The sequence below is a fragment of the Sceloporus undulatus genome, chromosome 8 (genome assembly GCF_019175285.1).
Source record: "Sceloporus undulatus isolate JIND9_A2432 ecotype Alabama chromosome 8, SceUnd_v1.1, whole genome shotgun sequence".
Taxonomy (NCBI): domain Eukaryota; kingdom Metazoa; phylum Chordata; class Lepidosauria; order Squamata; family Phrynosomatidae; genus Sceloporus; species Sceloporus undulatus.
Genome location: NC_056529.1, coordinates 4,739,360 through 4,756,002, shown reverse-complemented (window position 1 = coordinate 4,756,002; position 16,643 = coordinate 4,739,360). Strand labels below are relative to the sequence as shown.

At 38.6% G+C, this 16,643-nt stretch overlaps 1 protein-coding gene across 7 annotated transcripts in view; it reads left to right on the top strand.

The window, feature by feature from the left end:
* Positions 1-16,643, top strand: part of PLCG2 (phospholipase C gamma 2) — a 42,329-nt gene that overhangs the window by 17,082 nt on the left and 8,604 nt on the right. For all 7 annotated transcript variants that reach the window (XR_006100589.1, XM_042438573.1, XM_042438577.1 and 4 more), the window contains exons 4-24: positions 407-500; positions 928-975; positions 3,008-3,092; positions 3,375-3,458; positions 4,182-4,225; positions 4,345-4,417; positions 5,377-5,478; positions 6,315-6,433; positions 6,530-6,615; positions 7,321-7,441; positions 8,094-8,262; positions 9,363-9,467; positions 9,815-9,904; positions 10,690-10,868; positions 11,251-11,451; positions 12,540-12,659; positions 13,190-13,370; positions 14,021-14,089; positions 14,363-14,472; positions 14,672-14,768; positions 15,113-15,179. Coding sequence is in view for 6 of the 7 variants with exons in the window: in XM_042438573.1 (XP_042294507.1) it covers positions 407-500; positions 928-975; positions 3,008-3,092; positions 3,375-3,458; positions 4,182-4,225; positions 4,345-4,417; positions 5,377-5,478; positions 6,315-6,433; positions 6,530-6,615; positions 7,321-7,441; positions 8,094-8,262; positions 9,363-9,467; positions 9,815-9,904; positions 10,690-10,868; positions 11,251-11,451; positions 12,540-12,659; positions 13,190-13,370; positions 14,021-14,089; positions 14,363-14,472; positions 14,672-14,768; positions 15,113-15,179 (2,244 nt within the window). In the remaining variant the exon portion in view is untranslated. The remainder of the gene's footprint in view (positions 1-406; positions 501-927; positions 976-3,007; positions 3,093-3,374; positions 3,459-4,181; positions 4,226-4,344; positions 4,418-5,376; positions 5,479-6,314; positions 6,434-6,529; positions 6,616-7,320; positions 7,442-8,093; positions 8,263-9,362; positions 9,468-9,814; positions 9,905-10,689; positions 10,869-11,250; positions 11,452-12,539; positions 12,660-13,189; positions 13,371-14,020; positions 14,090-14,362; positions 14,473-14,671; positions 14,769-15,112; positions 15,180-16,643) is intronic.

The following is a 16,643-nucleotide window of genomic DNA, read 5'->3' as shown; positions in this document are numbered from 1 at the left end:
TTATCCTCAAATCAGGAGGATCATTGCTTCCAGGGCAAGTCACACTCTCTCAGCCTCAGAAGAAGGCAAGGAAAAACCCCTTCTGAACAAATTCTGCTAGGAAAACCCCGTGATAATTTGTCTTAGGGTCTCCATAAATCAGAAATGACTTGAAGGCACACAACACCAACAATTACGAAGCTTTGAAAATGGCTCTTCCTCACTGTCCCTTCTTTTCTTTTTTCTCTCCCCCTCACTTTCTTAAAGGAAAAAGTCATTTTAAATAGAGTTTTAAAAACGTCTTGCTAGCCTTCGAAAGCATTAAGTTCCCTTTTAGAAGTTGCTGAAGAACGTACATATTCTTGGACAGATTGTTGTAACTGGAGATTTATTTTTAGTTCTGATTTGACATCCATTTAATTTTCAGCTGACTCCAAAGATGATGCTGATAAGTGGTTGTGTGGGCTGAATATTTTACATCAAGAAGCCATGAATGCTTCTACACCAGCAATTACAGAGAGGTATGCGGAAAAAGAGTTTCCCTTTTTTGGTATAACTGGCTGTTAAGAATTTTGGAGTTTGGTAGATTTCTCATAGTGGGAAAAACAGTATCAATGTTCTGTGAGAGCAATGTTTTAAATTTTGGCTCTATTTATAAGGTGAAGATACTGTACAGCATGAACTTATCATCTGCCACTGTGTCCTCTTCTTGTGTACTTCTCACCTAATTTTGTAGTATTAGTAGTAATAGCAGGGGGAATAAGGTGCTTTAAATCTCTGGTTTTCTTTCTCCCATTAAAGATGACCAAAACTTTTAGTAGACATTTCTGTTTGTTTGTTTGTTTGTTTGTTTGTTTGTTTTAATCTCTGTAAAGGTTTATATCTGGACAAGTTTGATCAAGTCGTCATAAAACTTACCATTGCTCTGCTTTTATTTGTTCTTTAAAGCTGGCTCAGAAAGCTGATTTACTCTGTGGATCAATCCAGAAGGAACAGGTAATGTTGATCCTTTCAACTTCGGCTTTAGTTTCACTTGCTCTGTTCATCTTCCTCCATTTTAACTGTGTTCATTATAGTAAAGTCAAACAGTACCTAAACCAAACACTAATTCGTATTTAAAAAGAAAGGACAAACTGAGTAGTTGTGGCAGTGCTTGTGCAAATCCATGATTAATTTTTGCACCCTTTTGTACACTTCATAGCATAAATTGACATGTTGTGGTCTGCTAACCTTCAGACTGTGTCAGAGCCATTTACTTAGTTTTGCTGAATTAAAATGTACCATCTGCATGCTGTTAGTGTAAAAAAGCTCATGGTTGTATTTTGCCTGAAGGCTGTAGCAGCAATTCCAATGCAAGGAAATTAGAAAACTAGCCCTTCAAAAGCTTTATGTTAAGATGATCACACATAGTCTCATTTTATAGCAGTATTCTTAATGATTCAGTATACACAACGAGCATTTTTTCTACTTTAGGAGTTTCCTAAGAAATACCCAAAACCAGGTTTTCATTTTGAAGAAGACATTGGTTTTTTGAGAGTGGAGGCAAGGAACAACACTATTCTAACACAATTCCCAGTGTTGGAAAGCTGCATGAAACACACTGATTCAAAGGAGGTCTCTGTTCCCAGCAGCAGAATTTATGTGACCAGGGTTAACTGTTTTTTATTTCAGAGGAAGGGCAGAGTGCCAACTCCTGCCTGCTTTTTTGACAGCAGCTCACAACACTGTGCTGGCACCTGTGTTTAGATAAGAAACACCATAATAAGGAAGAATTGTGACGCATGGGAGGTCCATGGGGTAGCAAAGCCTCTCCAGCTGCCATAAACATGCTCTAGCTGATCTTAACCACTTTTAGCGCATTGTGTTCATAATGCCAAACAACAACACAGCTGATAAATCCCCTCAAGGTTAAACTATGGTGGCACTGCTTCTTGCTTTTTAAATAGAAGGAGAGATGGGGGTGGGAAGACAATGTGGACTTGAAAGCCAGACCATTTAGTGATAGGGCACATGTTTTGCATGCATAAAGTTTCAGGTAATGGATGTGGAAAAAGTTCTTTGTCCGAAAACAGGCAATACTGGCTTAAATGGACCAAGAGTAGTTCACTTCAGTGTTATGGATGGGGAGAAATTTTGGACAGCAACGCTTTATGAAGCTGCCCTGTGTTTTATGAAGAAAGAGGAGTCAGATTATAATTCCTTAAAAGAAACCAAGTAGTTTTATTTGTCGTATACGCTGATGTAATATTGTAGAAGTGTAATCCTTTTTGGCTCATATAGACAGGAAACCTAATATTGCCAGGCACAGCTGGTTGCAACAATTCCTTTGAATACAAAGGGTGCTTCATTTTTAATATTTAGTATTTAAAAGAGAAACAGTATGAAAGTGGAATTGAAACACAAGGTGGATTCTGAAAATATTGGAAAATGCAGCTACAGTGGTAATCTAATTCTGTATATAAGGGATATTTTAATAGCTGCATGTTACAGCTTTGTGTTTATCTTACTGCCTGTCTGTCACTAATATTTTGACAGATCTCCTGGCTGCTCTGTCTCTATTTTTGGGAAATAGAGGATTTTAAAGGGAACTTGGTGCAATGCTGTATTAATGGAACATTTCCAAGGAAGAAAAAGTTTGGCAAATGTGTAGACAAATGGTCATAAGTCATCCAAAATCAAGATACTATAGAATTCAAACATGCTCTGTTAAAGAGAGGCCTTGTGGTAGAGATGTATAAAATAGTCTTTTTAATTTACTAATGTGAACTTGTTCCTAATCTGCCACAGTATTTAGCTTATGAAATCAAGTCTGCATGTATCAGTAAAGCCTATATGTAGCAGAGTGTGGTGAAAATATAGCCATAAACCATGGCCTTTGGACTTGAGGCTTTTCCTTTCTATTTGTTACGTACTTTCCATCCTGAAAAAGGTTGTGTCAATGTAAGGGCCAGACTAGATCAAGCACATGAAAGAAAGAAATATTCTCCTAAATGCAGTCATTTTAATCTTCTGCTCTCTTAACTTTCAGCATCAGCCTTAGAGAGTTGAAGACTGTGCTTCCATCAGTAAACTTCAAAGTGAGCAGTGTAAAGTTTTTGAAAGACAGGTTTGCAGTAAGTATATGCTAACCATTTTTCCCCGTTGTGTATATTGTATTGTTTATACCCTGTCTGTTAGGCCACAGGTGACAACGCACAAAAATAATTACTGTTACGTATGTGACAACATCAGAAGATAAAAGCTTGTGTCCTAGCATTCAGACGAAGGTTGTCTACATTGCTAATGCTAGATACAAATCACATTTTCCAAAATCAAATGTGTTTGCGTTGTGAGATATGGAACACACAGGGAATTATGAAAATTGACAAGTTGTCACTTGCTTTTTCCCCCTACAGGAAATAAAAGCTGTTAAAGAAGAACTTAGCTTTGAGCAATTCCATCTGTTCTACAAGAAAATTATGTTTGAGCAACAGAAATCGGTAAATGGGCCTTTCTTATCCCAGCAATTTACTCTTTAATGCAAAATGGTCATTTGGCCATTTATAGTGCAACAGTTTCCTAGACTCGCAAGCCTGTCATGCTTCATTCTGTAAAGGCAGATTGCTTTTGTTTATTTCAGCTTGATCACTTTAGAAGCATAGGCACTGTTTATGAAAAACAAATGTGTAGTACTTTCGGGAGATATGGAAAAGCAAGGCGGTTTGCATATTCAGGAACAATTTATCCGTTGATATTGAGTGTTTATTTAATATTGTAGATATGATGTCTCTATTTTTAATCATTTAATATAATTAAAATGTTAGATGCCTCAAGATTAAAAAGAATACAATGGTGTATATGTATGTGTGTGTCTGGGTATTTAAAAACCAGCCATGGTAGGCCCACAAGAGCTCTGGCACTTTCTCTGTCATGATACAAACTCATGCTGGACTGGGTTTATGGCCTAGTTAAATAATAATGATCTTCATACAACAAACCATGGGTTTATATCCTGATTCCAGGTGGAAATGAAACCATACTTTACCAAGAGGGTGAGCAAAGTGCAGCCCATAGCTTGCATGCAGTCTCCAGGGCTGTTTGTTTGGCCTCCATGGGTTTTTATTGCAAATTTCACTGATATCATGCATCCCTTTTCCAGGCAATAAAAGTTCTGTAGCTTAAAAAACAACACATGCATTATTTTGTATCTTCTGCTTTCCTAGATTCTTGATGATTTCAAGAAAGATTCTACTATGTTTCTTATGGGGTAAGATGCAACTTAGCTTTGATTTAACACGATGTTCCTCCCCGACTTGAACGTTTATGGGTCTTCCACTGAAGTACTCTTTAAAATAATTGTTCTTCCCTGTCGTCTTTTGTTAACAGCAACACAGATCGTCCAGATGCCTCAGCAGTACATTTACACGACTTCCAGAGGTTTTTGCTACATGAGCAGCAGGTGAGGTGACCAAGAGCTCTTGTTCAAGAAGACACTTCTGGCACTGTGGGTTGTATCCAGAGAATGCATGTTCAGTTCTCTGCTCAGTGGAGCTTTCCTGTCTTCCCTCTAACAAACAGCCAGTTGTACCTACTGGGAGTTGGGAGATCTTCTAAAAAGGAATAAGATGTGGAATGGGAGGTGCAGCTGGAGGGCCAAAAAGAGACACATTTTCCCCTGAGAACAGTTTGCACAGAAAAGACTTCCTGGATCCTGGTCAATATTAGTCCTTTAGTTTGAAATATATTTCCTCAAATGTGTATGCAAAAGAAGTGACGAAGTTGTAGAATATTTATCTCACTATTTTGTCTATTTTGAAGAACTTTCTGTCAACGCCTGTTGAATAATCAGATTTTTATGTTGGCTATAACAGGCTTATTGTGGTCCTGTGCATTATCCTGTATATGCAACTAATGCTTTCTTGTTTGCCACCACCATTTGAAACACTGTTTGTTTATTTTTTTACATTTGAAAACAGTATCTGTATTTAGTTCTTTGGACAATTTATTTTTTACTCATCTTAGTTTTGAATGTGTTCTGTCCCCTTGTGAATGAACAGTGACCATTCCCCAAGCCAAAGTTTTTTAACTGCATAATGTTTAACTGTAAGATGTTTGATCACCTGGTGAAATGCGCAAGTTGATTTTAAATGGAAGGTGCTTTGCTGTTCCTTCAGGAGATCCATCTTATGTAAAGGTTTTCAGAATTCTCCTTACTATGGGCAGGCATCTCTTACCTTTTCACGTGGCTTTCTACAGTTTGGCTTACATTTTGAAAAGAATGAATTACTGCAATTGCATGAATAATTCTTGTAGTATATCTTTACCTCTGGTGAAAAGCATAACTGTAAAGGGATCATATTGCATTAACTATTGGGATAAATGAGTGTGAGTTACAACTGTATATTGTGGAAATTTTAGGAAACGTGGGCACAGGATCTTAACAAAGTAAGAGAACGGATGTCCAGGTTTATAGATGATACCATGAGAGAAACTGATGAACCTTTTCTCTATGTTGATGAGGTAAGATTTTACATTTTATTTTATTACATTTTATTTATTAATTTGCAACTTTGCTACCATAAGAATATAAAAAGAGACCTGATGCAGCAGTCTAACCAGCTATTTAAGTCAGTATCTTTCTTCTCACACTGGCCCACCAACTGCCTCTGGCAAATTTGTCTCACTTCTTACGAAATATTGTCAGTCAGTCAGTCAACCTTTATTAGGCGTAGAAGAACAACATGCATTTACATTTACAATAAAAAGCATACTTAGGGCCATAGGCTGCATTCCTATATGGTTCAGCACAGCATTGTAGGTTGCCATGCACACTAGGCTGAGCCATATATTCCCTCCATCTTAGACTTGACCATTGAAGCCTTTAAAGTTTCCTTGTGTGGCTACTCTAACAGTTTAAAGCAAGGTTAGTAATTGTATGGCCCTCCAGATGTTCTTGGATTGTAATTTCCAACAGCACTAGAATAATGAATGGTAAGGAATTCTGGAAGTTGCAGTCCAACAACATCTGGAGCGCAAACTTGATTCTCACTCTTGATTGAAAGCAAAACGCACCTCATTAATACGATGAAGCAGCCAAACAATGCAGGGTGTAAAGTATTAGAACATTTATTCACTTGCATACCGATATGAATATCAGCACGGTAAAATAATATTTTAAAAGTCTCTGCAAATTGTAATATTTTCATCTGGGTATAAAGAGGATAAAAAGAATCAGCAAAAGGTGATGTTCTCCATTCTGTTATGATATAAATTGGAACGACGAGCTGTTTCTCTTACTTTCTCTTTCTCTCGTTGTGTTAATTAAAATCTTGCCGTCCTTTGTTTATGTATTCTAGTTCCTTACTTACCTTTTTTCAAAAGAAAACAGTATCTGGGATGACAAGTATGATGCAATTGACCCTCAGGACATGAATAATCCTTTGTCCCACTACTGGATTTCTTCTTCGCATAATACGTAAGCTGCGTTTTTAAAAAGGAGTGTTTCTTCTTCAGCGTCCATAACACAACAAAACCTGCATTACACCTTTGAATGCTGTTCTTTATGGCCTAGATACCTCACAGGAGACCAGCTTCGTAGCGAATCTTCTCCCGAAGCATATGTCAGGTGCCTCCGAATGGGATGCAGATGTATTGAGTGTGAGTGATCGGTTTTGTGCATCCACTAAGAGAAAGTGATAACTATTGGAGTACATTCTAGTTCAGTGTTCCTTCACTTTTTTTTTTACCAGGGATTTGCTTTAAATGCATTTTATTGCCCAGACCCCGCCCCTCAGTTAAACTTAACTCAAGATTTAAAACCACAACAACAACTACTACTACTACTACTTGAATACTGAACTATTAACAATTACATCAAATGTTAAACCTTCTCTCAGAGGTGTTGGAGGGGCAGGGGAGATTTTTCTCCTGCTTTCTCCTGTCTATCTAGTACAGTGCGCCCTTGGACCCCCCCCCCCCATAAGCCAAATAGCACGTATGCTTGAGCCCCATTCAAGTGAATGAGGCTTGTGTACGTGGTGGTGCGTGCGCACCACGGGCATGCGCCCCATTCATTTGAATGGGACGCACCGCCCTGCACGCTCCCGTGCGGCTCTACACAACTTTGCTGTAAGCTCAAAGCCGCATATAGTGCACCCGCCTATAACCCGGGAGCACTGTAAATAGAAGCAGAAGAGAAAAGCTCCTGATTTCTCATCTAAGATCTTTAGCTGCTGCTTCCTTAAAGTCTGAAGACCTGCATTGCCATCCAGACCTTCCTTTTAATAATTATAATGGAATATTGAATGTAATTGAATGCTACTGACTATTTTACTTTTATGTTCTCTTCATTATATATATTAGTGGATTGCTGGGATGGTCCAGATGGGAAACCCATCATTTATCATGGATGGACACGGACAACCAAAATTAAATTTGATGATGTTGTGCAAGCCATCAAGGAGCATGCATTTGTCACATCTGAGTAGGTATTTTAATGAGATTTTTCCTAAAAGTAAAATAACATTTTGTGCTTGTAAGGGCCTTCCAAGGGCCATATGAAATAAGTCTCATATGTGGATCCAGGATGATCAAAAGTGAGGGCTTCTTCACATAATGAATAACTGACTTTTGGAACTCATTTCTGCAAGATTTTACAATGGCCACTAACTGAGACTACTTTAAAAGGATGAGACAGATTAATAGAAGAGAGGCCTGATAATGGGTTGTTTCAGATGTAACACTAAGCCATAATGATATGAAAATGAAGCCATGGTTTGCATGATCTGTTAGGTGCATGGAGGAGAGATTAGAGAATTTCGGCTTCTATCCTCACTGCAGCGTGCTCTGCAAATGTAATTCTAAGTGGTGGATACACCAAAAGCAACAATCTCAAGGCTTATGTTGGGTCATTTGGATCATGTCATAAGCCGTGATTCAGTACCAGTCATGAGAGCCATATAGAACATCTACTGTGAAAGGCAATACACTATTGTATAGCTACCAAGAGGCAATGTATGGATTTTCCAGGTCTGTCTGATTGGCTACTGTGAAAGTAGGGATGTTGGAGTAGATGAACCTTTTGCCTCATCCATTTGTGCTTTTATCATGTTTTGCCTTTGTTTTCTTTACTTAAGGTACCCAGTGATTTTGTCAATTGAGGAGCACTGCAGTGTGGAGCAACAACGCTACATTGCCAAAGTGTTCAGGGAAGTGTTTGGGGATCAGCTTCTAACAAAACCTGTTGAAGCCAGTGCTGATCAGCTGCCTTCGCCAACTCAGTTGAAAGAAAAGTTCATCATCAAGGCAAGTTTTAATTTGCTGCAGAGAAAGCATTAGAAATCGAGAGTGCTGCCAGCCCCTTTTCTCTTGCCCTTTTGAGGCTAGCTGAAATAGCTAAGTCCTCTGTGTCTGCTTGGGTGCTGTGCCACACAATCTGAAGGTCTGAAATGGCCCGAAGAAAGGCTTGTATTCCCCCACTCCATTCTGATATGAGAGGTCAGCCACAGAAATAGTCTGTGCTGGTCTTCTATAAGCTTTGTGCATTTGACAGGCCCCTGCCAGGCAGGATTGAAGCATCCCGCATGTCTAAATTGAAATAGCTGTTCATCTTTTTGGATGCGATGTTGAGTATGTTATGAATATGCTAAACTGTATACTATGTATGCTATGTAATGTAGTATGCATGCAATACTGAAGAGTAGTAATGCTTACTAAATTCTATAGGTGGATTTTGATTAAAATGAGAAGGATCATTTGTTGGAATGAGGACTTTTATTTTGCGATATCACCTAATATGAAACAATTCATCTGACCTAAATGATTCCAACTCAAACAGCTAGCGGACATGTTGATAGACATGCATTTCTCCTTAACAAATCGTGGAAATGGAAAATGTTTCGCTTGGAGCCACAAAGGAAGCTTGCCTTTTGCATTCACATTTTTCAAGCTTCGGCTGCAAATGCAGGGGTTGCTCATTAAATACCACTTACAAATTGCAGAAAACGCTTTCTAGAATACATTTTGTCTCCAGGGTCCTTTATGTTGGTGAACAAAGCAGACTGAAACACTCCCATTTCCTATTAATTCAAGATAGACGTGTTCGCTAAACAAATAAGTTCTTGAGTAGGTTGGTTGGACCTTTTATATCAGCTCCATCAGTAATTCCGCATGTATAACAGCTTGCAAATGGTCTTATTCAGTTGAATGAAATCAGCAAAGCATTAAAAAGCCTGCAAGGATAAAACCAATATTGGAAAATAAAAGCCTTGGCTTATAAAAGGCTTATTTTTTGGTGCCGGAAAAACATCAAATTAGGTTCCAAGTGATTTTCTTTAGGAAGTACATTCCATAAACAGTGCATCATAACTGAGATAACAGTTGTTGCTCTTCTCATTTTATATTAGCATAAAAAACTAGGACCAAAAGGTGATGTGGATGTCAATACAGAAGATAAGAAAGAAGAAAAAAAGCAACAAGGAGAACTCTACATGTGGGACACTATAGACCAGGTAAACAGGTTTGTGTTTATGCTAGTGTTTGTTGGTTGGTTGGTTTTAGGGGAATTGGCTTCTTCTGTTTAGACCAAAATGTATCCTAGAGACTTTGCTCATAGAGGGAAGAGATACTGTGAGACTGCTATAAAGGGTATTAAAAGGGTATTAAAAAGAGAGAAAGACTTTATGCCAGATGGATAGACTCAGTCAGGGAAGCCATGGCCCTGAGTCTGCAGGACCTGAGTTGAGCAGTGGAGGACAGGAGGTTTTGGAGATGTCTCATCCATAGGGTCCCCATGAGTTGGGGTCGACTTGAGAGTAGTTAAAAACAACAACTTCCAACAAATTATTTTGCTTTCTAGAAATGGACTCGTCATTATTGTGCTATAGCCGATGAAAAGCTCTCATTCAGTGATGACATAGAGCAGAATACTGAAGAGGAACCATCAAAGGTATTAAAACTTTTGTAGTGAGATCATTTTTCTTTGAGATTTTTGTGTGTTTTCTTTCCCCCATCTTTTAGTAAAAGCTGTATTTAAAATCCTATTTTATTATATATTAATGAGACATTAGAAACTTGAATTAATGATTTTTGCCCATGAGTATTGCCTTTATTAAAAGTTAGGTGACAGCCAAGAGCTAGAATCATGCAGTTGCAGTATAGTGACCTATTTGAAAACCAAACGTGGCTTTGAATATGTAAAGTTCGGCTTCTAAGTATTTTGTCTAGCTATAATATTTTTCTGTTTCAAACTTAATGGCCTCCTGAGATTGGTGATAGAGGATATAAAAGTGATCTTCTGCTACAAAGTGGATTGATATTTAAATCAAGGTTATTTCAGTTCTGGTTTGCCTCACAAAGGAAAAGGACTCTTTTCAATGTTCATCTTTAAATATAATTCTGAAATTCATATATTTCCTGAACAACCTTTTTCATCCGCTCATTCCAAGAGACAATGAAGGTCAAGGTCCTTAATTGTGATATGGGTTGTTTCCCTTAAAATGGCAGCTTAATCCACTAATTTAGGTGAACACCAATGATAGGAGTCTAGTGGAATCTTCCTATTCTTGTGGCCTTTGCTTTGCCAAACTTTTCTGCCCCAAAGCATTGGAGCAGTGCCCCATTGCAGAAGTTGTGCCCCTGATGAGCCTTGTAGAGATTCAGTTCACTCCCAGCTTCGTATACTAATGGTAAACTGAAAAACGGCAAATTACTTTATTCGTTTTTATATTGTAGGACGTAAAGCGGACAGAGCTGCACTATGGTGAGAAATGGTTCCATGGAAAAATGAGAGAAGGAAGAATGACAGCGGAAAAACTGCTCCAGGAATATTGTGCCGAAATGGGTGGCAAGGATGGAACATTCTTAGTGAGGGAGAGTGAAGCTTTCCCTAATGACTACACATTGTCATTCTGGTAACCACAGTTGGATTCCTTTTTAAAACAACAAATACTTTAGTAGTGTTGATTTTTTTCCTGGTGTTCAGCAGGAGTGATGTGAGTTTATGCTTTGAAGGCACTAAAGAAAGCTATATTCAGAAATCAATCAGTGTTGGAGTGTAGTGATCTCACTTGGCTGCATTGTGGCTAAATCCAACATAGCTGAGACTGCTTAGCTTCATTTAAAAATGTTTTTTAAAGGATTGCTTTTTAAAAGGCAGTACGTGTTCTGTATATTTTGACTTCACAATGCAATTTGCTATTTTCTAGAAGCTGAACAGTCAACATGAAAACATGGGCAAGCCTATCAATAAGATTTTAGAAAACTAACTGCTCTATTCCTTTCCGTGTTTCGTAGGAGATCAGGTCGAGTCCAACACTGCCGTATTCGATCCTCAACTGATGGAGACACCATAAAATACTATCTGACTGACAATCTCACCTTTGATAGCATCTGTGATCTAATTCAGCATTATAAAGAAGCACACCTGCGTTGTGCCGAGTTTGAACTACGTTTGACGGATGCTGTGCCTAACCCCAAGCCTCATGAAACCAAGAGGTATGTACAGTACAGCCAAAAGGAAATTCTAGGGTGGAGTGAGATGCTATTTTTAATGCAGCAACCTCTGGTTTTTTTAAAGTAGCATTTACTGTGGATTATAGTGGATCTAGTTTAAAATAACAGAATAATCTAACCAACCATAATATTTTGATTGAAAGAGTTCCAAGCTTGCTGGAAAAAGCAATGATTCTCTGAGAGCTACCCTACGATAGGAGAGATTTTAGCTGGGTATGATGCTCGCTCCCTCAATCCCTTCTCTGCTTTCTCTCCTTTTTAAAACATACCTGTTTCCTCCTTTTAAATTGTTTTCCTATGTTCTGAAGTAGTACTTGGAGATTGCCACTCAGGACCCACATTTAAACATCTTTTGTATTGCAGGATATCCTGTTTATTTTGTATCGGGTTTTGTTGTAGAATTAGAACACGCCACCATTGTTTTCTTCCTGTGCTCCATTTATTTTCCTTCCCAAGAATTAGTATGTATTAACTCTGAATATTGCATTAATTCTGCGGTGTGATAGCGGCCAAAGTCTTAGTGAGGCCTGGAACTATATCCAGTTCTAGGACAGAATGGCATGTGTACAAGTCTACCCTGAATACTGAATCAACATATACATGATTGATATAGACCTGCTGCTGCTATTGTCAAGTCTAATTTAGCCAGAGAGTTAGAAATCCTGCGAGAGAACTGTTGTGAGTAGACCTCATATAGTTGTTTTTACTCCTACACCACAATGGAGATGCAGGCATCATTTTCACACATCTTCACTATGTGCTTCTTGTTGCCTGTTGAGTAAAATCACACTGTATGTATATATTATTGCTGTTGAAATGTTTCCAGTTTTACAACTGCACATCTGCTCTTCTTTGCACCATCTCACCTGTATTTAGTGGGTTTGTGTTTGTTTATTTAAAGGCAGGGAAATGTATTGGGCATATGCAGTGTTAAGAGAAGAAACCCTAATTCTCTTATCATTTAGCAATACATTGTTTTCTTTATTGCAAAGGGAATTTAATTGAATTATCTCTCTCTCTCTCTCTCTCTCAATTTCTCTCTCTGCCCCCCCCACCCCCAATTTTTACAGCTGGTACTACAATAACCTGAGCCGAGGGGAAGCAGAAGATATGCTGATGCGAATTCCTAGGGATGGAGCTTTTTTGATAAGGAAGAGAGATGAGCCTGATTCCTATGCCATGACCTTCAGGTTAGAGACAAGCTTGAAGACCGTTTTAGGTGTGAGGGCCCTACAAGGTCAGCCCTTTAAGTAGTCCTTTGCAAAAACCAAAAGCAAGTACATTGCCCGGTTTAAGTAGAAGTTAAGATCCATAAGACTGAATGGTGAACAAAAAGGTGAAAAGTAAGTAAGGAATTAAGGCACTTAATGATCAGGTTCCAAACAGCAGCTGTCCGATATTTAATCAAGGCAGCATGTATCTACATATCTAGAAAGATTATGTATGTTCTTGAAGGCTAATTTCAACATAAGTTGTATTGAACATTCTGCAAATGGAAGATATAAAAATACTGAACTTCCAAACAGCATAGTTGCTCACTTTCTTTACAACGTGAGCACTGTAAGCCCCTTGGACTTATCTTTCTGAATCAGGAAATACAAGTCTGGTTAGCATCTCTGAATTCTGCCAAAGCCTGGTTGAAATTTGTTTTCAGAATGTGAAGGCTGGTTGTGCTGCCCATTTGGCATTCTTCAAAAGCTTTATCTTCCCAATTCCACAGAGCTGAGGGAAAGGTGAAACACTGCCGAATCAAGCAAGAGGGACGCCTCTTTGTCTTGGGAACATCAGCTTATTTTGAGAGCTTAGTGGAGTTGGTGAACTACTATGAGAAGCACCCGTTGTACAGGAAAATGAAATTGCGTTATCCTGTGACAGAGGAACTGCTGGAACGTTACAGCATGGTAAGTGTTTTTCTTTTTACTGTAGTGCGAAAATCACTCTTTAAAAGCTTTATTATAGACTTCTGGGTCGCTTCCAGGGATTTAATGTGTATTTGTATGTTCTGTTTTCCAAGTGTCCATCCTGTTGAATTCTTTGAGTTTCCAGTAATCAGTTAATCACTTGCATATTCCTCCATTCTTATTAGACTGATGTTGCTTAGCTTTATCATTGGAACAACATCATGTACCTTCAAAATGTTTTCTGGGGCAATATTTAATACTCTGTTAAGCTTCTTTTTCTTTAGTGTAGATGATGGCTCTAATGTGCAGCTATCTAGAGTTGGGATAACAGCGAGAGTTTGTCAGTGTTATTTGAATATCTGAAACAGTGTAGACTGGTGTGCGCCATGATGACGCACCTCTGGCGCTGTGTCCAAACGGCACAGTGCCGAAGGAGTGTCATCATGCTGCGCTGTCGCAGGTATGGTGCCCTTTAGAGGGTGCAAAAAGGACCTGGTTTTTCTGGCTCTCGGATCGGTGCCGCGGTGTTCAGTTGCCGCAGCACCAATCCAGCCAGTAATGGGGCAGCTACATTAATGTGCATTAATTTAAAACCTTGGCTTTCTGAAAAGAATCTGTGGAATTAATTTTCTTTTCCCTTTTAATCCCAGGAGAAAGATCCTAGCTCATTATATGATGTCAAGATGTACGTGGAACCCACTGAAATAACACCTTCTGTGGTACGTTACATACTCAAAATTTTGTTCAAATGTAATCTTGTTTTATGGGAAGAAAATACCTGAGAGGTCTTTTTATCTGAATGCCCGGTTCGGTAAACTGAAAATGCAGATTGCAAGTTAGAATGTGTGTTGATGGATGTGTGATGGCTATACTGTAGAATGAGATACAATGGCATAATTTGCGTCTTAGGAATGTCTTCTTGCTTCTCTACTGTTTCCTGGAATTCAGTAATCACTTTGACTGGTAAAGCCTGTCTTTTTCTTTTCTTCAAGCCACTCAGAACTGTTAAAGCCTTGTATGACTATCAAGCTAAAAGAGATGATGAGCTGACTTTTTGCCGCGGAGCCTTAATTCATAATGTCTCAAAAGAAAGCAGTGGCTGGTAAGATTGATTTTGTATTTTTGCTATTTTGTAACTTCATATTATGCTGGTTAAAAGCAATCTTAATGTTTTTAAAAAATGGAAGTCCATTTTAAAATCGAGTTGGGAACAAAAGGACAATGGCTTGGTCCTATAATTTGACTGGCATCCCATGCTGCATTTTTTAAAAAGCTGTACTGCTGCTATCTCAATTTCTCAGGTGGAAGGGAGATTATGGATATAAAGTTCAACACTATTTCCCATCCAATTACGTTGAAGATATGACATCTGATAGCTTAGAAGAACTTGAGAACCAGGTAGGAAGATTCAGTATTGTTATCCATATGTTAGAACTTATGGTTCATTTTGTTCACAAAAGCCAATCATGTAGTCTTTAAATTACAGTATATTGGGGGGAAGAGTAAAGAATAGAGTAAGAACAGGTATATTTACCTTGTTTTACGTAATGTAATTTTTTCCCCCTCGTTGGACAGGGTTATTTGGAGATTCATGCTACCCTTGTGTTGATCAATGTTTGCATTACACAACGATATAGTCTTCACAGTTAATGTTGCAGCTAATGGTGCATACTATGCTCATTCTTGGGGTGTCTGAATTAAGAATGAAATGACTGTCTTCAAATACAATCTTTTCATTGCAGATAATTGAGGACAATCCTTTAGGGTCTTTGTGCAGAGGTATTTTGGACCTCAATATGTATAATATTGGTATGTAGCACCCTGATTTTCCTGTTTCTTTTCTTATGAAAACAATACTATTTTTAGTATGGATATGGAGGCCTACAAAATCTCCCTTTTTGTATTATATGTTTTAATATAAAACCAGATAATGCTGATTAATTATTTTCCCTGTTTGGCTGGATTTTCCCCCAACTTGGTTCTAGTACTGGAATATTAAGTCCCTTTTCAGAGGTAATACGAAACTTTCCTATGCAACTATAATTGTTGGTTGGGAAGACAAAACCTCAGACTGAAAGGAACTACTAAATTACATACCAGAGGTTAATAAATTAGGCAAGGAATTCTGGATGGGAAGTTAAACATTTTTTTACTTTACCATCTTTTCACGAATAAGGCTACAAGTTAAACACTCCCTAGGTTAGGTTAAAGATCAACAGCACAGGCTCAAAAGGATTAAAATGAAATGTGAAAAGGTAACAAAATGGAGGTACAAATGTGAGATTGTTTTCACTGAAGGAGAGGACTTCTCTAAGGCAGGAATCTTTTTAGTATTTTCTGGAGATGTCAAGGATTAAACCTGGCTTCTTTTGCAAACATAACATATATTTTACCATGGAGCTAATGACTGCTGTATCTGGAAGGAAACATTTGAACTCTGCACAGCAAACAGTGCATGCCTTTATGGTGCAATAAAATCATGCTGAATGACCTCGGGACTAGAAATAATTGGCAGAATCCTTATGATCCTTAAGTACTATGTAGCACCCTAACTATAGTGCTACATAGTGGATTCTGGCTAGATCCCCCCCCAAACATCACTTGCTGGTAAGCGGCCACTGCCTTTCCATGACAAGCAGAGGGACCCCTGTTTGTCACACTGGAGATCACTTGTGCAAAGGAGTGGGAACATCAGGCAGCCACTTCTTGATAGGGGAACAGACCCAGTTGATCCCAATGGCTGCTTCCTGATAAGTGGTGCTTGGGAGACTTTCATGGTCCCTATGTAGCCCCTACTTCAGGGGCTACACGGGGATTGTGAATATATAGCAGTTACGAATGATGCAGGTTATGTATGCACAAATTTACAGCGCTTTATAAATAAAGGTTAATAATAATAATAATAATAATAATAACTGCTAAACATGATTCTGGCCAATTTTGGTGGGGATGGAGTGGGACTTTTAACTTAAGAGAGGCTCTTAAGGCATCCCTATTTGATTGTACCTTTATTTTATCGGCCTCTGAGGGAGAGAGAAGGCTGGCCCAGTACCATCAGGGGCTAGCCTGAAGAAGAAGAGCCCTCCCTCCGGTCCATCTGCCTTGGTCCAGGCCTCAGAGGGAGAGAAGAATGCTGGACCTGATTCCCTCCCCCCTCACCATTCCCTTTATTTTATTGTATACTGTATGGTGTTTGTTTTTAATGCATTGTATGTGTAATTGTAACTTGTGTAAACCGCCCTGATCTGAGGAAGGTGCGGTATATAAATAAAA